General features: G+C 44.3%; 1 protein-coding gene across 1 annotated transcript; it reads right to left on the bottom strand.

Moving 5' to 3' along the window:
- On the bottom strand, positions 1 to 26,479 carry YTHDF2 (YTH N6-methyladenosine RNA binding protein F2). Its single transcript, XM_058677759.1, has 5 exons — positions 25,845 to 26,479; positions 25,293 to 25,317; positions 24,665 to 24,744; positions 20,468 to 22,051; positions 1 to 847 (listed from the first exon to the last, which is right to left on the bottom strand). The coding sequence occupies exons 1-5, from the start codon at positions 25,869 to 25,871 to the stop codon at positions 824 to 826; spliced, it is 1,740 nt and encodes a 579-aa protein (XP_058533742.1). The 5' UTR covers positions 25,872 to 26,479; the 3' UTR covers positions 1 to 823.
- Positions 26,480 to 26,612: the final 133 nt, after the last annotated feature.

The raw sequence follows: 26,612 nt of genomic DNA, 5'->3' as shown, positions 1-26,612 counted from the left end.
TGATGCTCAACAGGATCTCACGTTTATTGAGAGTGATTAATGGTAAAAAGAAAGGCAATGCCCTTTCCTCATTGGCTGAACAAGAAACTGAAGAAACATCCACTACACATTTTACAATATTTTTTTCTCTTCCAAAACGCGTTTCTGTTAACGAGTTTTTAACCACTGTTCTTAGCTCTGAAACCAAATTAATCGGACTTCATCAGCATAATGTACAAGAACAGAACATTTCTTAGGACTCCTAGTACTCCCAGTAACAAAGGGTCTGAAAAGGAACCACCCTTAAAGACACAAGCTTGGGTAACACTGTTAAATTCTCCTAGACAAAAATTCTTCATAAAAATGTTCTTCCAGGTCGGAAGGGAAAAATCAAATTCCCACTTTCTGGGTGGACGCCTAAAACCTTCGCAACTCAAGTGTTCTCCAAGTGCAAATGTCAAAATGGGAAGAGGAAAGGGTTTAAAAATTAGAGAAAACTGTATGCACTTACGGACTTAAAAATCCGAAAAACATAGTAAAAAGACAAAAAAACAAAGCATTATGCTCTGAGATCACAACCAAAGCCAAAATCAAAGGGACATTTTTCATCTAAACTACCTAGAGGGATTTTTTGTTTAGTTTTTTCTTTTTCTTTTTTTTTTCCCATTTTCCAGTTAAGTCCTATGTCTTTTGCGAATTTCCAATACTTAAACTGCAAGTCTGCAATTGTCTCTGAAGTAAGTCAATGAAATTCAGAAAAAAAGTCCTAATTTTCTTGAAGGTCATTTTCCCTCGTAGGGATATGCAGATGCAACCGTTGCTGCAGTATGTCCAGGACTGCCTTTCATTTCCCACGACCTTGGCGTTCCTACAGAGGTAAGACAAAAGTTGAAATGTTGAATTAGAACTTCCCCAAACACACTTAAGAATATAACAACTTCTAAGGCACATATTCCCACAAATAAAAACTGGCTTTTCATATTTTAAGCCAAAGTAGTAACAATTAACCATCCCAATTAATGTAAAGTTACTTTTGATCCCAAAACTGACTAAATAAAATGCTTTCCTATTATACTTGGTAAAGTTTAGATGTCAGTCTCCCAAAAATGGCCTAATGGAACTGACTTCACACATACATCAATGTGCCACATACACACAGTTCGCCAAAATAATCCTAATAGTAGAGCCAGACCACGACACAAATTCAGATCCATACTAGTAGTCCAAGGCCCTGGACACACTCGTAGGTTTTGCCTTTTCTGTAAAAGTGGCTGTGGACAATCACCATAATCACACAACCACTGTTCTCTTCTCCCAGAAAAGACCAAAATCCACCTAAGGATGAATTCTGGGAACCAGTACAACACTCAAGGTCTCCCTGAAATAAATCCAAATACATTTTAAAGGAATCATTAACTGAGTTGTTCGTAAACTTATCCAAAATAGTTTTCCATTCCACTCATTACTTCATATAAAGGGTTTTGCTCCTTTAAAAAAAATTATCCACGTAGCTTTTAAAAGCAAAAGCATTAAGCCATTGGTAGGTCTAAACTTATGCATTTGTTCTTACTGACGCTGTGGTCATTTTGATCCTAACTTGGTATGATTCCTACTAAAACACAGTAACTGCACACTTAATGGGCTTCTGTGTTCCAGCCACTACACATTATCTTCCAAACCACCACGTAAGGACTGCTTAAGGTAAGAAAAATAAAGTTCCTAAGTTACATAATGAATGCATCCTCTATAAAAAGAAAACTGCAGGGGGCCAGCACTGTGGTAAACTGGGCAAAGCCACCACCATCTGCCCTGCAGGCAAGCCTTATAAGTACCCTGATAGCTCCTTAATATGCTTGAGAAAGCAGAAAAAGCCCTAGTATTTATGTCTTTGCACCCACAGAGACTTGAAAGAAGCTCCTGGTCCTTGGCTCCCATCTCCAAACCCACTCTGCTGACCCAGTGAACCAGGCAATGGAAGATTTGTCTCTCCCTTGAACTCTGCCTTTCAAATAAATATTAAAAAACAATTCTTTAGAATTGACTAAAATCAAATATGTAACAGTACTATCAGTTTGAACTTATTCTCATTTTAAAAATCTAATTCTAATTGGAAGGCAAAAAGACAGAAGTTCCATCTGCTGATTCACTCCCCAAAGGCCTGCCACAGCCGAGTCAGTAGATCTGCCACATGACAAACAGGGATCCAAATGCTTGAGATGCCATCTGCTGCACCCAAGTGTACATTACGAGACCTAGAGCAGAAGCAGTGCCAGGACTCAGACCAGGCACTCCAACTTGAAACAAAGGAGCCAGAAGCACTACATCAAATGCCAGTCCCAATTTTAAACTCCTTTACCTGGTTTGCTCTTTCTTAACTTACAGGAATATACCATTTCTCCAACCTCTCTTGTGATGATCAACCCCTACTTTGGCTTTCAGGATATCTGGATTTAAGTTACGATTCTTGATCATATCTTATTCTTATAATCTTAATGTTCTTGATGCAAGGAATATCTGGCTCCTGCCCTCTGATCCATCCTTCACAAATGCGGCTTTCAATGTCCTTCTCTTAAATCAGTATCTACAATTAAAAACTAAATTTGCATTCCGTCATTTCAAGTAAGAAGTGTCCCAACTGGAGCAAAACTAGAAAGCCAAACACCAAATTTCAACTACCTATACTCTCATATTATTTGAGGAGTTTAGCCGTAACAGGTTAAAACGGACTTTTTTTTAAAGCCCTTGTACCTTTTTACCCTAATTAGCAATGTAAAGATTGCCAAAATATAATAATAATAAGAGTTATTTATTTTTATTGCAAAATCAGATATACAGAGAGGAGGAGAGACAGAGAGGAAGATCTTCCGTCCGATGATTCACTCCCCAAGTGACTGCAACAGCCATTGCTCAGCCAATCCAAAGCCAGGAGCCAGGAACCTCTTCCAGGCCTCCCACAGGGGTGCAGGGTCCCAAGGCTTTGGGCGGTCCTCCACTGCCCTCCCAGGCCACAAGCAGGGAGCTGGATGGGAAGTGGAGCTGCCGGGATTAGAACCGGCGCCCATATGGGATCCTGGCACGTTCAAGGGGAGGACTTCAGCCTCTAGGCCCTCCACACCAGGCCCTAAAACTGACTTTAAAACAACATGCTCCAAACTATAACACTGTCAGAAAAACTAAATATATAACTACAAAATTATAAGCCATACAACCATATAAACTATAAAACTCTTAACACTACTCTGCCAAATCCATTTTTTCCTAATAAATACATTTGTACTTAAGTTTAGCAGCTTGCCAGCAGCACTTAAAATTCTTAGTCCCAAAAAATTCAAAACCATCATTATCTAACTGCACTTAACACTACATTTTCATTTGAGAAGCAGACAACAGTGCTAGCTCTAACTTGCCGATTCACTTCCACAATCACTGGAGCAACATAAGCAGTGTGTAACCGGACACCCCAGCTTCTACACATGAAGATGCAATGGCTCAATGGCTAAATCCTTGCCTTGCTTGCATCGGGATCCCATATGGGTGTTGGTTCATGTCCCGGCAGCTCCACTTCCCATCCAGCTCCCTGCTTGTGGCCTGGGAAAGCAGTCAAGGAAGGCCCAAAGCCTGGGACCTTGTACCCTCCTGGGAGGCCCAGATAGGCTTAGCTCTGGCCGTTGTAGCCACTTGAGGAGTGAACCTCCTCTCTGTAAATCTGCCTTTCCAATTAAAAATTTAAAAAGTTAAAAGATGATAAGACAGTAACTACAGATCACTGTTGTAGCACAACTAGCTGAGTGACTGTGTACAATGCCAGAAACCGCTAAGCACAGGTTCCAGGACCAGCTGCTCCACTTCCAACCCAGCTCCTGCTAATGCCCCCTGGGGAAGTAGTACAAGATGGCCCAGAGAGCTCTTCCAAATGGCCGCAACAGCTGCAGCTGAGCTGATCTGAAGCCATGAGCCAGGAGTTTTTCCAGGTCTCCCACGTGGGTGCAGGGTTCCAAGGACTTAAACCATTTTCCTGTTGCTTTCCAAGGCCATAGGCAGGGAGGTGGGCAAGAAGTGGAGCAGCTGGGCCTAGAACTGGAGCCCATAGAGGATCAGCTGTTGAGTCACTGTTCCAGCCTCCAGTTAATATTTTCATACCGCAGCTAACCATGGGTCTGACACTGAGGGAATTTTATAGTAAATCTGCCTCTGGGAAGCAGGTATAAGGGTTAGCAGCTAAGTCTCTGCTAGGCACATGCGCATCCTCTATGGCTGCCTGGTTGAGTCTTGAATTCTGTGTTTCTGATGAGCTTTGTACTAATCACACACATCCTGGGAAGCAGCAGATACAGCTCAAGTACTTGGGTTCCTGCCATCTATGTGGGAGATCAGGAAGCAATTTCTGGCTCTTGGCCTTGACCTGGCCTACGTTTGGACAAATGTTCTGAACATCTGAGAGTGAACCTGTGGGTGGAAGATTAATCTCTCTGCCTTTCAAATAAAAATAACTGTAAAAAAATTTTAAAACCTAGGGCCACTGTGGTGGTATAGCATGCTAATTCTATATCACCACAGTGAGTGCTGGTTCAAGTCCCCACTTCTCCACTTCCGATACAGGTCCCTGCTTATGATCTGAGAAAGCAGCTGAAGAGGAACAAGAGCTTGGGACTTTAACCCACACAGAACACCCAGAAGAAGCTCCTGGCTTCAGACAGGCCCGGTTCTGGCCAATGCAGCAATTAGGAAAGTGAACCAGTATGTGAAAGATCTATTTCTCTAACTCTTGACTTTCAATTAGAAATACTTCTTTCTTCTAAAATAGCACACATCCTGATTTTTAAATACCTGTCTATTTGGTGTTCCTTTCTGTTACTCCTACCATCCTTCTCCTATTTTAAGCACACCATTTTATTAACTTCAAAATTTGAATATAGTACTCAACTACTGTTCTTATGCTCCCATAGGCCTTGACAAAAAAACACAGAGCTCACTGCAAACCCAGAACAAACAAATAAGGAGCTGGCACTATGCTGCAGTGCAGTAAACCGCCACCTGTAATGCTGACATCTCATACTAGAGTGACGGCTCCCACTGTCTCTCCCTCTTTTCTCTATCACTCTGCCTTTCAAATAAATAGCTTTTTAAAGATTTAGTTTCATTTGAAAGGCAGTTGCACAGAGAGGAGACAGATCTTCCATCTGCTGGTTCATTATTCCCCAAAAGGGCACAATGGCTGGAGCTGCACTGGTCTGAAGCCAGGAGCTTCCTCTGGGTCTATCACATGGGTGCAGGGCCAAGGATTGGGCCTTCCCCTGCAGGTAGCTGGGTCAGAAGTAGAGCCACTGGACTCAAACAAGCCACGCCCCCATTCATGATGCTGTCCCAAGAGAAGGAGGCTTAGCCTGCTACATGGCAGCATCAACCCCCCTCAAATAAATAAACCTTTTAAAAATGAATGCTTAACAAAGTGAACATGAAAAACACAATTCAAAGCTACTTTCATTGCTTCATATGGTTTATAGAATGAATTTCCGTAGTCTCCAATGTTGTAAACAGGTATCAATCAGTCTTTAAAAGTTTGGGCCTGGCGTGGTAGCCTACTGGCTAAAGTCCTTGATTTGCAAGTGCAGGGATCCCATGTGGGTGCCGGTTCTAATCCCAGTAGCCCTGCTTCCCATCCAGCTCTCTGCTTGTGGCCTGGGAAAGCAGTTGAAGATGGCCCAAAGCACTGGGACCCCACGCCCATGTGGGAGACCTGGAAGTGCTCATGGCTTCAGGCCAGCTCAGTTCTGGCCATTGGGGCCACTTAGGGAGTGAAATCAGTGGACAGATCTTTCCCCTCTGTCTCTCCTTCTCTCTGTATATCTGACTTTCCAATAAAATAAACAAATAAACCTTAAAAGAAAAAAAAAAGCAAAAGGTTACATATATTGTGCCTTTATAGAGAGAACACATTCCCCCAGTACAGCAGGGCTGTGAGGCTGGCACCATGGTATAGTGGATTAAGTCTCAGACTGTAATGCTGGCATCTCTCATCGGCCAACGATTACAGATTCATGTTGCAGCTGCTCTACTTATATACTCAGGCGCCCAGTTAACTCGTCTGAGAAAACAATGGAGGACAGCCCAAAGGTTTGAGACACTGCACCCATGTGGGAAAGCCAGGTCAAACCCCTGGATTCAGCCTGGCCCAGCCCCGGCCATTGCAGCCACTGAGGAGTGAACCAGCTGACAGAGGATCTGGCTCTTCCTCCCACTCTGTCTTTAAAAAAGTAAGAAGCAGGACTGTATGAAGTACTTTATCTCGAGATTTTCCACATGCAGTATGGACTATCAGTTGGACTGAATTTCTGAGAACTGAAGCAGGAACACCACTAATAACTTATTACTATTTAACTCTTTCCTAAGCCTCTAATTAATAGCTTAACTTCTACAAACGCTTCACTATAGCTTCAATAACAAACATGACTAGCGATTTCTCAAGTCAAAAAGGGAGGTGGGGTAAACATGGTGGTGCATCAGGCTAATCCTCTGTTCAGGGCACCTGCATCCCATATGGTGCCAGTCTGTGCCCCAGTTGCTCCACTACTGATCCAACTCCCTGCTATGGCCTGGAGGATGGCCCAAGTCCTTTGGACCTTGTGCCCATGTGGTAAACCTGGAAGAAGCTCCTAACTTCAGATCACCTAAGCTCTACACACTGCAGCTATTTTGGGAGCAAACTAGCGGATGAAAGGTTTCTCTCCTCTCTGAAATTTTTCAAATAAAAAGAAATCTAAAAATAAGGGTAGGAGCAAGATAAATTTAGATTTTTCAGTGAAAAATGGTACATAGTGGGTTAAATTGCTGCCTGGGAATGTGCTGGTTCCAATCCCAGCTGCTCCACTTCCAAGCAGCTCCTGGTGTGTGCCTAAGGCCATGAATCACTCCTAAAGTCCTGCTTATGCACATTTAATCCTCCTAGGACCCAATGGGGTATTTTCCTTAATTTAAGCTATTTAGGCCCAGAGTTTGCTTGCTCAACTATAGCAAATATAAAGTTAAATCTTCCACCCGAGCCACAGCATCTCCACTTCCATACATGCTAGCAAACCCATGAAATCTGTAATCCATATACTTATTTATAGTACTAACCATGTGCATGTATGCCTACATCTTAAAAAAAAAGTGGGGCTGCTTGTATCTTATGTAACAGAGGTCCTCTCCACTCCCCCAAAGCAACTTCTGAAAAACAGTTCTGAACATTGCAGTCCAGAAAACATAAGAATAGCCACAGGCCAGGAGACCAGACCCTTTAAGTTAAAACTGTATGCAACTCTTAAAAACAATGTGTTCACAAGGGAAGACATAATATATAAAAGGAACACTAAATGATGTAAAAATGATATAATTTTAAAACATCGAAGTCTTTTACAAGTAGCCATACATTTCTAAAAAAAAAAGTAACAAAGCTGCCACATTCTAATGGATAATTAAAATAATTAAATAAATACAATAATTAAAATTCAATTAAAAATAATTCAAAATGAGAAAACTACTCCAAAAGCCCTACAGTCTTCAGACAGGCAAAAGTAGTCAAAGCTGGAGCAAGCTCAACACACTTGAGTTATCACTGTCTCTAAAGATGACAGCCTGAGACTAAGAAGCAACAGGCACTTGCTCTACTTTCTAGGTAAAGTAGAAGACAAAATAAAAATCTTAGAAATCAAACCCAGAAGCACCATGGCATAGCAAGTCAAATCTTCCACCTGCATCCCACACAGGTGGCAGTTCAAGTCCTGACTATTCCACTTCCTATCCACCTCCCTGCTAATGGTCTGGGAAAGCATCAAATGACCCAAGCAGTTGGACCTGTATGCCCACATAGAAGACCCTGAAGAAGATTCTGGCTCTGGACCACCCAATTGCTATCATTTAGGAAGTGAACTAATGGATGGACGATCTTTCTCTGTCTCTCCTTCTCTCTGTAGATTTGCCTTTCCAATAAAAGTAAATAAATCATTATTTAAAAAAAAATCTAGGGCCTGGTGCAATAGCGTAGCGGCTAAAGTCCCCGCCTTGCACACACAGGATTCCTCATGGGCACTGGTTCTAATTCCAGCGGCCCCGCTTCCCATTCAGTTTCCTGCTTGTGGCCTGGGAAAGCAGTTGAGGAAGGCTCAAAGTCTTGGGACCCTGTACCCGTATGGGAGACCCAGAAGACCTCCTGGCTTCGAACTGGCTCAGCACTGGTTATTGCAGCCGCTTGGGGAGTGAACCATCGGACGGAACATCTTCGTCTCTGTCTCTCCTCCTCTCTGTATATCTGATTTTGCAATAAAAATAATAAAAAACCTAAAAAAAGTCTGGAGATAGAAAATAAGTATCAATATATTTAAGATTCATTTATTTTTATTGAAATGAAGATTTACAGAGAGAACAGACAGAGCTAGATCTTCCATCTGCTGGTCTACTCAAATGGCTGCAGCAACCAGAACTGAGCCAATCCAGAGCCAGGAGCCAGGAGCTTCTTCCGGCTCTCCCACAGGTGCAGGGACCCAAGGCTTTGTGCCTTTCCCAGGCCACAAGCAGGGACCAGAGAGGAAGTGGAGGAAGTGGAGCAGCTCAGGCATGAACTGGCACCTACATGGAATCCCGGTGCTTGTGAAGTTACGATTTAGCCTTTACACCGGCCTGTATCAATGTGTTGAAAATGTCCCATATCAGATACTACTTTTTGGAATCCATGCTTTGGGGCGCTCACCCAGATCTAGTCTGCTCCCTCCTCTCTGTGCAGGCCCACTGATCCAAGCGGTAAAGGAACTTCTGCAATGACTCTGCATTCAGAATTTGTGTGCAGATTCTAGCTCTGACACTAAAATGATATAATCTTGTAATCTGTGTATGAGTGGGATAGACTAAAATCTTCTCACTAGATTTTACCATTTTAAGTGCATGTTTCCAAACCATTTGCATTCCTTATTCTTCCTGCCTATAATAAACTTTTACAACCTTCAGATACCCTAAAGATACCTGGAGAAGACCCAACCTGCCCCACCTTGATTGCTGAGACAAAATTAAAATTGAATGCTTAACTTTTATTTAAGTTTCAACTCATTATGTTCCTCTCATACATGCAGAGATGACTACCTATAAGCTCGAGCAGCTTACAGAACACTTTTAGCTCTTTTAAGTGAGAAATGCAAAGATTAACACAACATAATAAAGTCCAGTTTTATTTCCTAGCTTGAGATCCTTGTGAAACATCTTTTAAAAATCGTATTGGGGGCCCGGCGCGGAGGCCTAGTGGCTGAAGTCCTCACCTTGCACACACTAGGATCCCATGTGGATGCAGAGTCATGCCCTGGCTGCTCCACTTCCCATCCAGCTTCCAAAGCCTTGGGACCCTACCCCTGCATGGGAGACATGGAGGAAGTTCCTGGCTACTGGCTTCAGGTCAGAGCAGGCCTGGCCATTGATTTTCCTCTGTTTCTCCTTCTCTCTGTATATCTGACTTTCCAATAAAAAATAAAAAAACAAGGGCCGGCACAGTGGCCTAGCAGCTAAAGACCTCACCTTAAATACATGCTGGGATCCCATATAGGCGCTGGTTCTAATTCCAGCAGCCCCACTTCCCATCCAGCTCCCTGCTTGTGGCCTGGGAAAGCAGTCAACGATGGCCCAAAGTCTTGGGACCTTGCACCCACGTGGGAGGCCCAGAGGAAGTTCCTGGTTCCTGGCTTCAGATTGGCTGAGCACCAGCTGTTGCAGTCACTTGGGGATTGATTCATCAGAAGATCTTCCTCTCTGTCTCTCCTCCTCTCTGACTTTGCAATAAAAATAAGTAAATCTTTAAAAAATATATATATATAATTAAAAAAAACCTTATTTTACTTGAAAAAATTACAGAGGGGGAAAAGAGCTTCCACCTGCTGGTTCACTTCCCAGATGCTCACAATGGCCAGCGCTGGGCCAGCCTGCCTCGTCAAGTCTCGCACATTGCTGGCAGGGGCCTCAACACTTGGACCATCTTCCACTGCTTTTCTAAAGTCTTACCAGGGAAGTAGACTGAAGTGCAACAGCTGGGACAAAACTGGTAGCCCATACAGGATGCTGGTGTCACAGGCGGTGGTTTCACCCACCACACCACAACACTGGTCCAGACTAATTCCTTCGTGTGTGTTTTTATTGGAAAGGCAGATTTCACAGGAGACAGATTTCTCATCTGCCGGTTCACTCCAGCTTAACTCCTTTTTAAAAAAATATTTATTATTTTTTATTGGAAAACTGGATATATGCTGGGCCGGTTTAATTCTTTCTTAAATTTTAATTCCCCATCCAAGATAGATGATCTTAACTAACTTACATAATTAAAGGGACTAGATATATGAAAAGTGCTCAATATACAGATATGCAATAAATGCCTAAATATGAGTATCTGAAATATTAAGAAAAAAACCAGGATTAAGTACAACATGCACTACAACCATCTGCATAAACTGTAAAGATGAAAAGGCAAAATGTAAAATGTAAAAATTGAGGGGTTAGATTTTTCTTTCATTTCCTACACTTCATAATTTGCTATAGTTTATAAAAGCAAATACTAATAAAACTTTACATCCCAGTTTCTTGAAACTGACTTTAATTCTATAAGCTATGTCTATTTTACCATAAAGTCCACATCAAGGAAACAGCTTACATAGCCTTATCATTTCTAAATGGCTTTATGTGTATTAATGCCCAAAATTTGCATTTGTGGCAGCCAGACTACTGACCATCTTACAAAAAACATCAGATACCACCACAGCAAACAGTCATCCCTTGATATTCTCAGGTTAACTGGTTCCACAACCCCATGGATACCAACATTTGAGATGCCCAAATCCTTCCTACATCAGAGTAGGTGGGGCCGATTCCAAGCTCGGAAACTTGACTTCAGTTACCACTAATACATACATGCTACAGGAGATAACACTCATGGCTCACACACCGGGTTTCCTATCAATCATGCAGGAGGTGAGTCCTGGCCCCCAGTTTCTGTCATTTGGGGGAAGGAATAAGAAAATGGGTACTTGCTCTCTCAAACTTAATACTTTTTTTTTTAAAAAAAATGCATGTATTTACTGAGAAGCAAAGCGACACAAAGATAGAAAGAAACAGACTGAGACATCTATCTGTGGGTTCACTCTCCAGGCCCACGTGAGGTGTCCCATCTGGGTCTCCCCAAAGATGACAGCAATCCAGTACTCAGGCCATCACTGCTGCCTGCAGGTACAGAATGGCCAAGACCCAAACCATTGTGTTATAACGCCTATTTTGTACTTTTGAATTTAAAAATAAAATGGTCTGAGGCTGGCATTGCAACATAGCAAATTAAGCCACCAACTGCAATGCCGACATCCCATGAGTACCAGGATTAAGTTCCAGCTGTTCCATTTCCCATTCAGCTCCCCTGCCAATGAGCCTGGGAAAGCAGCATTTGGCCTGAGTGCCTGGGCCACTGCCACCCATGTGGGAGACCCAGACGGAATTCCAGGCCCAGCCACTGGGGACACTTAGGGCGTGAGCTGGCAGATGGAAGCGTTCTTTCACAGGAGCACTCTTGCTCACTGGCTCGCTGTCTCCACTGAGCTGAAGCCAGGAGCCTGGAACTTCACGTTTCCCAGAGACCCAAGTACTTGCGCCATCACCTACGGCCTCCCAGCTGTGCATCAGTAGTAAGCTGAAACGGAAAGCAGACCTCAAACTTGACTCAGGTCCTCTTACTTGGGATTAAAGTATTCCGAGCAGCAGCTTAACCACTGAGCCACAACACCTGCCCCTTTGACAAGTATTTTAGAGCTGCTTATGTGGCCTCTTACTGTAAAATAGCTACTTTGATACAAACACCTATATGAGATGATGGAGGTGGGCATGAGGGGACAGCAGAGTCAGCCACAACTTGAGACAGAGGCACCGCTCTGAGTTCCAGTTCAAGTCTACTTCACATCCGATCCAGCTCCCTAATGCGTCTGGCAAGCAGCAGCTGGGAGCTCAAGTGCTCGAGTCACTGCTGCCCACTGGATCAGGATGAAGTTCCAGCTATGGACTGATCCTGCCCTGGTGGTTGGCAGCATTTAGGACCAGCAAACGGACAATCTTTCAACTTTTTTCTCCCCATCATTCTGCCCTTCACATCAATCTTTAAAAAAAAGGGGGGGGCTTCACTTAGAGGTGGGGTGGGCATTGCAGCCATGGTGGGGCAGATGGGTGCAGAGACTCAGCTCCCAATCCAGCTTACTGCTAATGTGCCTGGGAAGTGAGAATATGGCTCCAGGACCTGGGCTCTGCCCCTACATGGCACAGGGTTTCCAATTCCAACTTCAGCCTGGCACAGCCCTGGCTGCTGTGAACATCTGGGCAATAAATGAGCAGACTGAAGTGCATTCACCTGCCCTTTCTATCCTTTCTGCCTTTAAGTACATGAAAAAAAATCAATCATTCACAGAGTTCTGGGCAAAGTTGAGGGGGAAGAGAAATTCCATTGTTAAAAAGTGTAACTATTATGAAAGTAATCCTTACTTCTGGTGTAAACGAGAATGGCTCACATCTGGTTTAACCTATACAGAAAACATACTAAATGAGTCCAGCATTGCCACGATTAGCCCTCATCTGAAAAAAATGCTGAAGTTAGGAAAACAGGAGCTCTTTCTGGGTCCATCCAAAAACTGAATAGGTAACACAATCTTATTTCATACATTTTTATAATGCTAACTTGGGAGAAAAAAAAAAAAACAGAATCCATACTAGTAGAACAAAAGATGGTTTTACTTTACTACATCTCTTCAAGGATTGCAACAGGTTGCCAAAAAAAAAAAAAGCCAACACAGGTAAGCACAGGCTGGAAAGACAAGTGCACAGTATGCTATGCACGGTGCATGCAAGTACTGAGATCAAAGCCTCACACTCCAAACAGCAAGCTTTCATTCAACATTGTCACTGGAGCTTGTTATCACTTGTACCTCCACAGTCTAGCAAGTAAATTGACTAGCCCTCTTTGTTCTTTCTAAGGCTCACACTACTCTCCTCTCAGTCTCTCTTCACTTGGTCTCTCTTTAATCCACCCTTCAAATTTTATTTTTGAAGATTCATTCTTTTCTCTCATTCCGTGTTGGCTCTGCAATCACATTGCAGAATTAGCTTTCCTTGCTTGGGTAACTGCAAAATCACTTATTCTTTTCTGTATTTCAGTGTGTCAACCTGTAAAACAGAGTTGTACCAAGCTCACAAGGATATGAGCATAACTCATGCAAAAGCCAAGAATCTCTAACTAAACCCCAGGTTTTCCAAGTGCGTAGCGGAGACCCAAGCACTGGAGTCTCCAACTGCAACTCCCAGGATGCACAGTGGCAAGCAGCTGACTCCTAGGAGTCAGGACTTAACTCCAAGATGCAGTAAGACCAGCCATGGCCTAATCCCTGTGCCAGTGTCTGTTCCAACTTATTTTCTTTTTATTAAAACAAACACAACAAACATATTACTGTTGCATCTTTTGAGTGACTTCTTGCTAAACTGTAAAACTTTTTCATATGCTAGAATAGTTCCTCAAATTTATTCAAAACCTACACAAACTGCAGATATAGCATAAATTGAAACTGCATTATTTGTCAATTTCCATGATGCAAATAACACAGCTATCTCAAACTTCCACTACGATGTCACCGAATGTGGGACTGAGGAGTCCAGTAGCACAGCAGATACAAACAACCTGGTAAGTAATGTATTTTGACTATTATCTGTTAACACAATGGCATTTAATTTTATGCAATGCTAACTTATAAGCCATAGTTTACATTATAAGGTATTTTAATGTATTTAATCACTAGATTAATGTATGCAACAACTAGACTGCTCAAATTCTTGAAAAGCAAAATAGATGACTGGCAAGAAGCCAACCTCCAGAGCATCACCACTGGACTTATGATGAAATACAGCTGCACCACTACTTAATAGTCATGAGACCTTGAATAATTAACTTCTTTCAGGCCTCCTTTATCTGACATCTGAGAACAGCAGCATCAGAAAAGATACTTAAACATTTATGTGCACTATGTGCCAAACATTGTATCATTTGAGTGCTCACCGCTCTACTACTTACTGTTTTATGTAGTTCAAATGTTCCCTTTCAATAAAATTTTTCTAGATTCCACAAGCTATCATTCTAGAGAAAAGATCAGTATCTTTTTCATTCCTCAACTATAACTCCTATGTCACATTTTATCCATTTTGTTGATACAGCAACACTGTCATCTCCTAAGGCAAACATTGTACCTTACTTACCACCTGCTCCATTCCACTAATTTGTACATTCCTTGTTAGAGGTAAAGGGTACAGTTCAAAACGTCCAATTTAAGGGTGGGCATTCAGCCTAGAGGTTAAAACAGCTTTGCACCACACACTGAAGTGCTTGGCTTGTACCCAATTCCAGTTCCTGATTGTAGCCCTTCCTGCAAAACGGAGAACCCCAAGAAGTAGTGGTCATGATTCAAATGCGTTTCTGCCACCAATGTAGGAGGCCAGGATTGAGTTTCTTGGCTCCCAGACTGTCCTGACTCAATCCCAGAAACCATGGGTATTTGGAGAAGGAACCAACAGATGGGAGTTTTAATTTTTTTTAAAAGGAAAATTTCAAATTCACTGCACCTATTCTCACCTAGCCCTCCAGCTAATGAGGACGCAGAACTGGCCCTTTTACTATGTACAAGAAAGGCAGAAGAGTAAAACAAACACCATCTCCCCAATCCCTTTGGCAGGACAACTAACCACTTTGCAAGATAGCAGCAGATTTAGTCAGTCTTAGGATTTAAAAAAAAAGAAAAAGGTCAAGGTTTGCATCCTAATTAAAATAGGATGCCCACTCTGAGTTCTAAAAGACATAACTTAAAATGTGCAGGGGCAGGTGTTTGGTGCAGCCTGGTAAGGACAAAGTTTGGGATGTCCCTATCCATATCACAGTGATTTATTAGAGTCCCAGCTCTGCTTCTGATTCCAGCTTCTTTCCTTATTTTTTTTAATTTTATGGTACAATTATGTAGGGTCTGGAATCCCCCCCCAAAAAATTCCCTCCCAAATGATTTTCCCCATATTATTACAATAGTATATCCTTCATTACAAGTTATAACTCCACCAGTCTGTTACTTAAGTGTTCCCCAACACTGCTTGATTCCAGCTTCTTACTAATGGCCCACAGGCCACAGGTAACAGCTCAAGTACTTGGGTCCCTGCCACATTTGTGGAAAACTCAAACTGACTTACCAGCCCCCAACCCAGGCCTACCCCAGCACAAGCTATTGCAGGAATCTGGCAAGTGAAGATTTAGAATATCTCTATATTTCAAATAAAAATAAGTTTCTAAAAGTACCAGTAGTCCCTAACCAACTAAGTAAGATGATTAAAAATTAATTAAACAAAAAAAGTACCAGTAGGGCCCAGCGGCGTGGCCTAGTGGCTAAAGTCCTCACCTTGCATATGCCAGGATCCCATACAGGCCCACTTTCACCACTTCCCATTCACCTCCCTATTTACAGCCTGGGAAAACAGTGGAGGATGGCTCAAGTCCTTGGGAGCCTGTTCCCAAATGGGAGACCAGGAAGAGGCTCCTGGCTTCAGATTGGTTCACCTCTATTGTGGCACTTGAGGAGTGAACCAGCATATGAAAAATCTGCCTTGCCTTCTCTCTGTAAATTTGCCTTTCCAATAAAAATAAATCTTAAAATAAGCAATTAAACAATCTTTGGTTAATACTCCACCTGGAGTGTCAGCATCCCATATGGGCTCACTGTTGGGAGTCCTTGCTGCTCCAATTCCCATCCAGCTCCCTGCTTATGACCTGGGAAAGCAGTGGAGGATGGGGTCAAATCCTTGGGTCCCAGTATCCATGTGGAAGACCCAGAAGCAGCTCCTGGCTCCTGGTTTTAACTCTGCTGAGCTCCTGCACTGTGGCCACCCATCTGGCAGGTGAAACAGCAAACAGATGATGTCTCTCCTTCCCTTTGTAACTCTGCCTCACAAATTTTCTTTTCATAACAAACTCTAAACGTCATCACTACCTAAAACAGCAAACACTATCAAAACCAAAGCAACTTCCAATATATCTAACCTGTACTAGGAATCCACCAATCCTTTAAGTCATCACTGTGCTTCTGGTCCCAAATCATTTACTTCAATGATCATTTTCACGTAAAAGAAACTGAAATCATTTTCCGTAAACTTTTTCTCAAGAGTCCATCATACAATAAGGCTGACAGATTCCTGGTTTCTCTGTAATGTCTTTTTTTTTTTTTTTAATTTATTTATTTTGTTACGAAGTCAGATATACAGAGAGGAGGAGAGACAGAGAGGAAGATCTTCCATCCGATGATTCACTCCCCAAGTGAATTGAGCCACAACGGCCGGTGCGCGCCGAACCGAAGCCGGGAACCAGGAACCTCTTCCAGGTCTCCCACAGGGGTGCAGGGTCCCAATGCTTTGGGCCGTCCTTGACTGCTTTCCCAGGCCACAGGCAGGGAGCTGGATGGGAAGTGGAGCTGCCGGGATTAGAACCGGCGCCCATATGGGATCCCGGGGTGTTCAAGGTGAGGACTTTAGCCGCTAGGCCACGCCGCTGGGCCCTGTAACGTCTTTTTTTTTTTTTTAAAGATTTATTTATTTTTATCTGAAAGTCAGATATACAGAGAGAAGGAGAGATAGGGAGGAAGAGCTTTCATCCTTTGAATCACTCCCCAAGTGGTCACATCAGTCGGAGCTGAGCCAATCCGAAGCCAGGAGCCAGGATGCTCTTCCGGGTCTCCCACGTGGGTGCAGGGTCCCAAATCTTTGGGCTGTCCTCTACTGCTGTCCCAGGCCACAAGCAGGGAGCTGGATGGGAAGCAAGACTGCCGGGGATTAGAACTGGTGCCCATTTGGGAAATTGGCTCATGCAAGGCGAGGACTTTAGCCGCTAGAGGTCCCCGTGCCAGGCCCTTGTAAGGTCTTGTCTTTGAAGTTTTACTATGTGCTAAACAGCTTCATCTTAACTCTTACAAGACTACATAAAATTTAAGTATATTCAAAAACATTCCTATATCATTTTTAGGAGTCTGCTTGAAAATGGGAATAAAAGGCATAAGAAAAACATGATATTCCCCCTTACTAGCAAAGACAATTTAGAAATTTTAAACCTCAAGCTGCTGCCACTGTAACTACATCTTTATTATCTGTCTCCCTCTATTCTCCATTAGTATTCCAGTTATTCCACAAAAAACACTGACGCGGGCCCGGCGGCGTGGCCTAGCGCCTAAAGTCCTCGCCTTCAACACCCCGGGATCCCATATGGGCACCGGTTCTAATCCCGGCAGCTCCACTTCCCATCCAGCTCCCTGCCTGTGGCCTGGGAAAGCAGTCGAGGACGGCCCAATGCATTGGGACCCTGCACCCGCGTGGGAGACCCGGAAGAGGTTCCTGGTTCCCGGCATCGGATCGGCGCGCACCGGCCCGTTGCGGCTCACTTGGGGAGTGAATCATCGGACGGAAGATCTTCCTCTCTGTCTCTCCTCTCTGTATATCTGACTTTGTAATAAAAATAAATCTTTAAAAAAAAAACACTGACGCAAGTGCCCAATTAAGTCTCAGCATTATCCCAGGAATCACAGCCCTTAGTCAACTCTGCTAGACTACTCCCCTTATTCTTACCTGTAGTTAAAGGCTAGAATTAGAAGACAAAAATACCAACTCTTTATGAGGTTTCTGAAATGATCATTAGCTCAGATACTGACTTTCGTTTTTTGCAGACAACTCCAAAATTAATTCCAGAGAGAGGAGCTGGCACGTGGCACTCGCCGTGAAGCTGCAGGCTGTGGGCATCCCGTGTCAGACTGGGAGTCCTGGCTCTGCTGACCGCTGCTTCCTGCCCAAACAGGCCCACTGAGGGACCAGGACTGACTTCCTGGCATTTGGGGAGTGGGGAGGAAGCTGTTTCTTTTGCTTTCTCTGCATCTCAAACAAAATTTTCAAACTTTTAAAAAAAAAGAATGGTTCTTAACTCACTGGAAGATGAATACCGAAGTATAAATTTCTATAGAGCCCATAATTTGGGATTGCTAAATTACGTATCTACGACAGAATACTGTAAACCATCAGAAGTGATGTCACAGAATACTTAATTGCAGAGGATTCTAAAATGTAGAAAGCAGGCTACAAAACAGCCTGGGTAGTATATAAGGAAGTGAACCACACCAGCAAAGATGTTACTGAGCCTGCTCAGGTTTCAAGCCCCACCAACCCCTGCAGGGTCTATTTACCACTCATAGAACAAGTCAGTAATACCACTAGGCAAAAATGGCTGCAAGCCAACTAGTATGTATCAAGATTCATACAGTATGCCCACTGGGTAACCAATATGACATCATTTCAGGGTCAAGTTTAAGTATTTCCCTACTTAACTGAGTTACTGTCCTTATCCGCATGAAGATTTTTTTTGCAACTTTATAAACACAAAGTACACAAACAGGCACCCCACATAACAGTCAGTAAGCTGTGAGCTGCATTCTTACAAAACTTGCTTATTCAAAGCAGACAAAGATTTGAAGAACAGTTTACAGTCAGTTCGGTAAGGATGGTATAAGAATAAGAGTAATGAACAACAGTAAGGCGATACTGCCTGAATGCTAACCAGGCTTAGAAGCAATCAAAGGCACGTTCCCAAAACTCCAGCAGTTCCTACAGAAAACTCAAAAGCAACCCACACAAGTATAAAGGAAACTTTTATTTTTATTTGGCGGTTTATTCACTACCCTAAGAGAACAATCAGAGTAACTCCTTCATCAAGGGCCTTTTATGCAATGGCTGTGAAAAAGAACCTTTGGCTATTTAAGTTGACTCATTCTAGGAAAACATTAAAAAGAAGGTCAATTTCCAATGTATGAATCTTACACCTACTGATAACTTTAATCATCATCCACTGAACCGCTCTAAGTATATTTAATCCAAAATATTTCCTTTAAAATTAACAGAAATTATCATTTTTAAACTCATGTTTTCCCAATGGTTCTAACACATACAAGTTAACTGTTTAACATTTTACATTTTGCATTCCTTAAAAAAGAATCCCTGCCTTCCTTTCTTTAAACACAAAATGTAGGACAGAATTTTCCAAGATGAAAGAAAACAGATTCACCACAGGAGATAAACAGCGTAAGTTAAAGGGATCATTCACAGGCTCAGAAGGTCTGCTCCGCCACTACAGGATGCCTGACAGGTCAGGACCTCCTGCTTGCTCCTCTAGAAACAGGAGCCTCAGGAAACTTCTTTAGTCCTTCAGATATCCAGCAAAATGTAAAAAAAAAAAAAAAAAAAAAAAAAAAATCCATAAACTAGCTTCTTCTACAAGATTACAGCTGACTTAGAAGAAAGCTATTTCTTGTCAAGTTAACTTAATGCTTTCAGCTTCAATGGCAAATGTTATCTCCAAAACCGAAGATAGCAGTTACCCTGGTTTAGCTGAACAATGAACTTCCAAGTAGAAACCAAAGAACCTCCCCCTCCCTGCCCCGCCCTGCCCCACCCACCATAGGAATCGTGTTTTCACAGAATGCTTCAGATTCTAGAACAGGTACAGGATCTCTATCAATTCAGGACAAATGTAAAGAAAATATGTTGACACAAGCCTACTGGTTTTTTCCATTTTACATGAGATTAACAAGCTCAATTCATTTTCTACGTAAAATTTTCAAGAAAAAAAAATGTTCTTAGGGACAATCTTTCCACTTCCTTCCTAACATTCAAGAATGACTCAGTCCCAGACATTATAATCTGCCCCAACCAGTTTTTTTTTTTTATTGTCCTCTTATGGTCCTCAAATTTACATTCCCTAAATACCCACAGAACAAGCACTACTGTCAAATAAACTTCACTTGAATCCATTCTCCAACATTCTGTCCAAGGTTCCTACTTGTTTAAAGAAATCAAGAGGAAAGTGACTCTAACACCAGGTGTTAAAAGCAAGAATGAGAAAACTGATGAAGCCGGAACACCTTACAGGACAGAACAAGGAAGAAAGAACAAAAAAACACTGCAACAGCTGCCATGCAGACACAGCCAAGTGTTTTCAGGGCTTAACAACACACTCATGCTAGATAACAGTCCAAAGAAAAATCCCAACAGGGCCCAGAGTAAATTACAAGATGAAACTTTCACATTTTTCTGTCATACTACTGTCTCAATATCAACCTGCTTTAATTTCCACACTTCTATCCACCTCAAATAGTCTGTATGCATTTTGAACTCTCATCTTCTAAATTCCTCTGCAGCATTTCTGCTTTAAGCCCTTATTTTCTCTCCTCCACTAACATTCTCACATTCCTTCACACTGATTATACTTCCATAGAGCCTTGCACTGTTAAGTGACACCATGTTATTTACAGAGCTTTTACTCACGGTTCATTCTAATACCTCCTCTGTTCTACCCAGTCCCACCTCCTCCCTGAAATCTTAAGAATGGTAAGCTGGTTACCTTTTTAACACTTTCTTCTTCCTCTTGGCGTTTCTCATAGTGTGAGAAGTCATCAAAAATGGAAGTGGTGTGCTTGTAGCTGGCTATGATTTTCAACACCTGCTTAGCCTTTTCCAGAGGCACTTCCTGAGTGTCCCTAGAGTTGGTCACTGGTTTGTTCTCGTTGTTCTCTAGGCGAATGTGTCGCAGTTGGCTATTGGGAACGTCCTTCACAAAAATCCACCTGACATCGAAACGACCCTTCCATTTGTCCTGGGACCAAACACCTGCACATGTGTTGTAGTCCACAGCAGATTTCATTTCTGCGACTCCACAGAAGTGTCCACTGCCGTTGACACTGAACAGTAAGTAAACGGGGCCTTTCCCGTTCATGGAACGATACGCAGCATCCAGTCTCTTGTTACCATGCTCCGTGCTGCACCAGATATTATACTTAATGGAACGGTGGATATCGTCCTCTGAGTAGCTCTTAATGATGAAAACCCGACCATGCTTCAGATTCCAGTCAAAATCCTTGGGGTTATAATTATTAATGGACCGCAGCTTCTCCAACACTGGGTGAGGCTCGGATGGAGCTGATCCAGAACCAGCCTGAGACTGTCCTACTCCATTACCATCCACCCCATTGTGACCAAACCCACTGCCACGGTTCCGAGGAGCGACCCAGCGGGCTGGCTGAGCTGCTTGCTGCTGGACTGTAAGCTGAGCAGGCTGCGGTGGAGGTGGAGGCAATGGCTGTGTCTGTTGCCCTACTGATGCCTGAGCCACTGGTGGGCTACTGTTAGCCTGCTGACCTACAGGCTGGGGAGACCCCTGGGTCGGCTGACCTATATTCTGAACCAAAGCCTGTGAGGGGGCTTTTGCCACAGGACCCTTGTTATCCCAAGTTCCAATATCCATGTTATGCTTAATTGGGGGTGGTGGAAGACTTGACCCTGCAATGCCATTCTTGGTCTTCAGCTTGGGTTGCTGCTTTGCAGGCTTGCTAGCAATATCAGCCCAGGACGCTGGTTTTGGAGGAGCAATAGTAGCTGGAGGCAAATTATTAGAAGCCACGATGTTACTAGTCATGGACCCACTACCAACAGCAGAACCTACAACTTTCGGAACACTGCTTGCAACTTCTGTGCTACCCAACTTCAATGCTGCCATCCCTTGGTCTATTGTGTTCATGCCAGGAGCTTTATTGAGGGTCTCGTTGGCAAAAGCTGACTGTCCGTCGATCATGGCTCCACCTAAAGAGCTGGGTGCATATGCGTAATTGCTACTGTATCCAGAGCTCTGAGTAGACTGTCCCTGAGAACTGTTATTGCCCCATGCTGAGAAGTCAATACCACTGGGAAAGAAATTAAAACCATGCTGACCAAGAAATGGAGTGCTACCTAGGGCTCCCGGTTGCCCAAACATTGCATCTGGTAAGAAGTGGGGCTCTCCGTTGCTCAGCTGTCCATAAGAAGTAAGATAGGGCATGGCTGTGTCACCCCCAGTAGACCATGCAGCTTCACCCAAAGAATAGGAAAAGCCGATGGAGGGGCTGTAGTAACTGGGTAGGTAGGAGTCGGACATGGCAGTATACGCATTACTCTGTGAAGGAAAACGCAAAAAAAAGGACAATCAAACACAAAAAATTCTCAAGATACTTCTCCCCAACTTAGTAACACAATCGAAATATTTCAACTACTGCTACAAAAAATGAGAGTAGCACATGGGCACATAAAATATTCTAGTTACTGTTATTTTAAAAAACTTGGTATAACTAAAATATTTAAATGTTTACATTCAAGCTGGTATATATACTGAATGTGGGTTTTAACACTGTCAATGCAAAAAAAAAAAAAAAAACAAAAAAACACAAAAAAAACCGGAGCATTTCCTCAGTCTTAAGTCTTGGTCTACAGAAGTGCTGAGACGATGCTTTTGTTAAAACCAGTATTTGTGATTTTAAGCAGGGGGAATTTTGGCAGAATGAAATTGTTCAAAAAAGTCTCCTACCAAAACCAGAAGAAAACAGACATAAAATAAAAACAACTGGAAATTTAAATATCTGTGCAGACATTCCATCTGAAACCAAAAGGTAAGGTTAGGTACCTACGGTTTAGTGTTGGCCTCCTGGCAAGTTATCCAGGATCACCAATAGATGCCACCACTAAATCATAACCTGGCAAGGATATAAACAGTGGCTTCCAGAGGTTTAAAACGAGAAAATCATACTGCTACCGATTTTGCTTCCTCCACAAAATGAATGGCTGTAAGGTATAAATCTACACCTAACTTTCCTATTGGAAACAGAAAGCATGATCCTAAAGACAATGTATAATCTGTATGCTTAAGTAAATTATACTAAAGAATAATCAAAAATAATACATATGTATCATTAACAAGTCCTACAGCTCCTAGAATAATCTCCACGGAGAAGCCAGAGACCTACACAATTGTGCCTTGCTGATGTAGATACAAATCTACTCAAAACAGAGTCCAACCTGGAGTGGGCACTGTCTCCATGGGTATGCCTACACCCAGTGCTGAGTGCCTGGGATCAAGTCCCACCTCCACTGGGGATCCAACTTCCTGCCAGGCGTAAGGAAGGTCTTCCTCACTGTCTCCCTCCTTCTCATTCTTGCACATACGTAAACACAACTTTAGATTGTGAGCTTACCCTAACTCCAAAAACAGTCTTAACTAGTCAACAGGCAGCTTTGTCCTTAAAAAGATTTGGATGATCCTAACCACTGTAGGCTGTGCGTCAACAGTATTCCTTAACCATTAAAACATAGCTCTTCAATTGTAAAAGTTGTAGCTAATGCAGCTTGATGGTAATGGTTGTACTTTCATCAACCAATTTGGAATTTTTTCTTAAAAACATTTTTTCACATATAATCTTCTCAATTTCAAAAATTGAAGTAGTGTTAAAACACTACCACGTTCAAATTCATTATGTATGGGATTCATTTATTTCCATCAATGGATTAAGCTTGAAGTATTATTCCAACATCAGGCAATTAAAAAAATGGCTAAAAATAACAAAATACTCAATAATAAAGTAAAAACAAAAAACTAAAAACAAAGAGTCTCCAGTTACTCTTCTTCACCTACTCACCCAAAATTTGTATTTTGCCTCAAATATTTTTCAACAGGTATTTAAGCTTTAGCTTCTTTGAGAAAGCAATGCCAAACGCACTTATCATCGCCGGCCATGAGGATCCAGCTAAATGCCTACACCTGACCCCGTGGGCACCCATATGCCCCAAGCCCAAACAAATGAATTCCACAATGTTTTTATAAGATTCATCAAGAATTATGTTTCTAAATGCTCTCACTCTCCCTGGTAGGATTACGTAAGCAAACTACTTCAATAACAACAACTTAGTAATAGTTCATACCACAGTTCTACTTCCTTCTCTGCTTTTCACAATTTAGATTGAGAAAACTTTTCCCGAATCACCTACTAAGGTGGTCTACATAAAACCACACACCAGAGGCTACAATTTATAGAACAATCAGGAACACATCAGTGTCAAGTTATTCAAGGCTGCCAACTAGACTTCACACAGCAGATGCTCCATGAACTTGATCTCACAGGGTATTCAGTCAGTTTTCCTCTCCAGCCCGTCAATCTGGGGAGTTCCATTAGCTACACCTTGGTGACTCTCAGACTACAGGCGATAATACAGAAGACCTGCTGAAGCCAACAAGTTTCCTCAAGACCTGAATCCACATGCCACTACTCTACCCCTTGGAAGCCTGCTGACAATACTGCAAATTCCTCAACCATTCTTTACCTTGCTTTCATTTGAGAACAGTATTTTAACCTCAGATTTTAGTCCAGAACATTTCTGTTCAAGTAATTAACCCAATTTCAGAGTAAATGTGTTATGACATTATTTTCTAAATACTGAGCAGTGGCAAACACTCTTAAACTAAATGCCTGGGGGCAGGGAGGGGTCAGTTACCCAGGATGGCCGCTAGCTCTAGGCCAAATGTTACCAGGATGAGTCTCAGAGCAGGATACTCCGGCTGACAAAACCTAACTGGGACTCTTGAAGGGCCTAGCCAGCTTGCTTTAACTGCTTCACAACACATTAACGGCCATTAGGAAAGTGAAACAGCCCTCCCCCGCCCCTCCAAAATGCAGATGTACCAACAGAGCAGGAAAGTAATGGTATACAACACCAGGTATGTAAATGGTTAACAACTCACCGGCCTTGCCTGTGGGCTCAAATAAGGTTCAAAATCATCATCATTGAGTCCGTCCTTCTGATGCACTGATCCATTTTGCACTGAAAAGGGAAAAAAAGAGAGAAGAAAAGAAACCCAAATTAGGAATGTCTCCATCCTGCCATCTCCTTCCTAATCCAAACACACCCTGACCCGAGGAAAAAACTCCCTAGTTGAGGGCAAAATAAGCTCGGATTTCACAAGCACAAACAGGGAAAGCTAAAACAACAGCCGTCCAGGAAAATGTCTCCTTCCCTCCACCGCGAGCAAGTGGATCTCCAAAGGTCATTTTATTGGCTCCGGTGGATTTCAATTCCCTCCCGCCTCCCCTCCCTTGCCCTCCCCCGCGCCCCGTCCCGTCCCATGTGGGTACTTCCAGAAAGTGATCCACGAGGAAGAAAAACAAAGACCTTCTGAGACCTACAGGAAACTCAGGACCTGGGGCATTTTCAGGGCCGAGCCCACCCCCACCCCGCCGTGAATTCCTCCTTGTTGGTGGAGAACTGCCGCCCGCGGGCGGCGAGGCACCTGCGCGCCCGGCCCCCCACCCCCACCCCCACCGCGGCCCCCGACCCCCGACCCCCGCCCCGGCCCGAGCCCAGGCGCCTACCTTTGTTTCCTTGACCTTTGGGTCGCTGCGGGCGCCGGGGGACGTCGCCGAGCGGCCAAGTGGTCGGAGGGAAAAATGGGGAAAAAGACGGAGGAGACCCGTTAAAGCAGGGCCCGAGCGGGATATGGGGGTGGGGAGCGGAGAATAAAAAGCAACGTGCCCGAGGGGAGGCGTCCTCAGGCATGGTGGTGGTGCTGGTGCTGGTGGGGTGAAGAAGAGGTGGAAAAAAAAAACGGGAGGCGGGGAAAGGCGCTAAGGGGGCCGGCGAGGACAAGCGGGGGGCCGCGCCAGCAGCCACGCGAGGGAAGGGAGACGAGGCCCGCGGAGAGCAGGGACGCGCGGCCTCGCACGGGAGCGGGAAGAGCCGGCTGAGGAAGGGGGCGACGCGCCGGGGCGCGGCCGGCCCGAAAAGCCCGACGAGCCGGCCGGCGAGAGGCACCGCCTCGCCTCGGCCCGACCGGGGGCGGCGGGCCCCGGGCCTAGTCGGGCTCCCTCCTCTCCTCTCCCTCGCCTTACACACAATGGCCGAGGCATGCGGGCTTGGGCCTGTACCTGCTCCAAGAGGCTGCTGGCCGACATGGCTCTCGGATCCTCACGGGTCGGCGACGGCGTCGAGCTGGTTTCGAGGGGGCGGCGGCGGCGGGAGCAGGCGGCGCGGCGCGGCGGCGGCTTTTGTCCCTGACACTCGGGGAGCCTCGGCGGACGCAGCGGAGACACAAGCGCGCGGCTCGGGCTCCGGCTCCGACTCGGCGACGCTCTAGCCGCACGGCTCAACGCCCGTCTCTATGCGCACGGCTCAACGCCCGTCTCTATGGCCCGGCGCGCGCGCCCGCCCCTCGCCGCAGAGCCCCGGGCGCAGGCCGGCGGAGACGAGCGGCGCGCGCGCCGCCTCAGCGCCGACTCTCACAGTCAGTCACCCACGCGGAAGAGGCCTGGCGCGGAGCACCGCGGCGAGGACGAAGCGCGGCCGCGGCGCCCTCTGCTGGGCTGGAGGAGCGGAAGCGGAGCGCGCGCGGCCTCCTCACTTCCCACCGCCTCGGGGTTGCGGCCTAAGGGTCCGGGCTAGGTGGCCAGGGTCGGACCGCACGAGATTTCAGGCTAACCCTGGACAGACTGGCTTGAGCAAAAGTCTGTTTTTCTTCGTGAGGGAAGCGACCGCCGCGATCCGAGAGACCTTAAAGATAAACCTACTTCCCAGTTGCAATTGGCACTCCCCCCCCCACACACAACCCAAAAGGAGATGGGGGGGGGGCGGGGGGAGTCTCGAAACCCCTGGGGAACTTCTCCCGGCGGCGCCCTGTCCTGAAGAGGGACGATACC

Source organism: Ochotona princeps, chromosome 2 (genome assembly GCF_030435755.1).
Source record: "Ochotona princeps isolate mOchPri1 chromosome 2, mOchPri1.hap1, whole genome shotgun sequence".
Classification (NCBI taxonomy): Eukaryota; Metazoa; Chordata; class Mammalia; order Lagomorpha; family Ochotonidae; genus Ochotona; species Ochotona princeps.
This window is presented reverse-complemented; position numbering and strand designations above follow the sequence as displayed.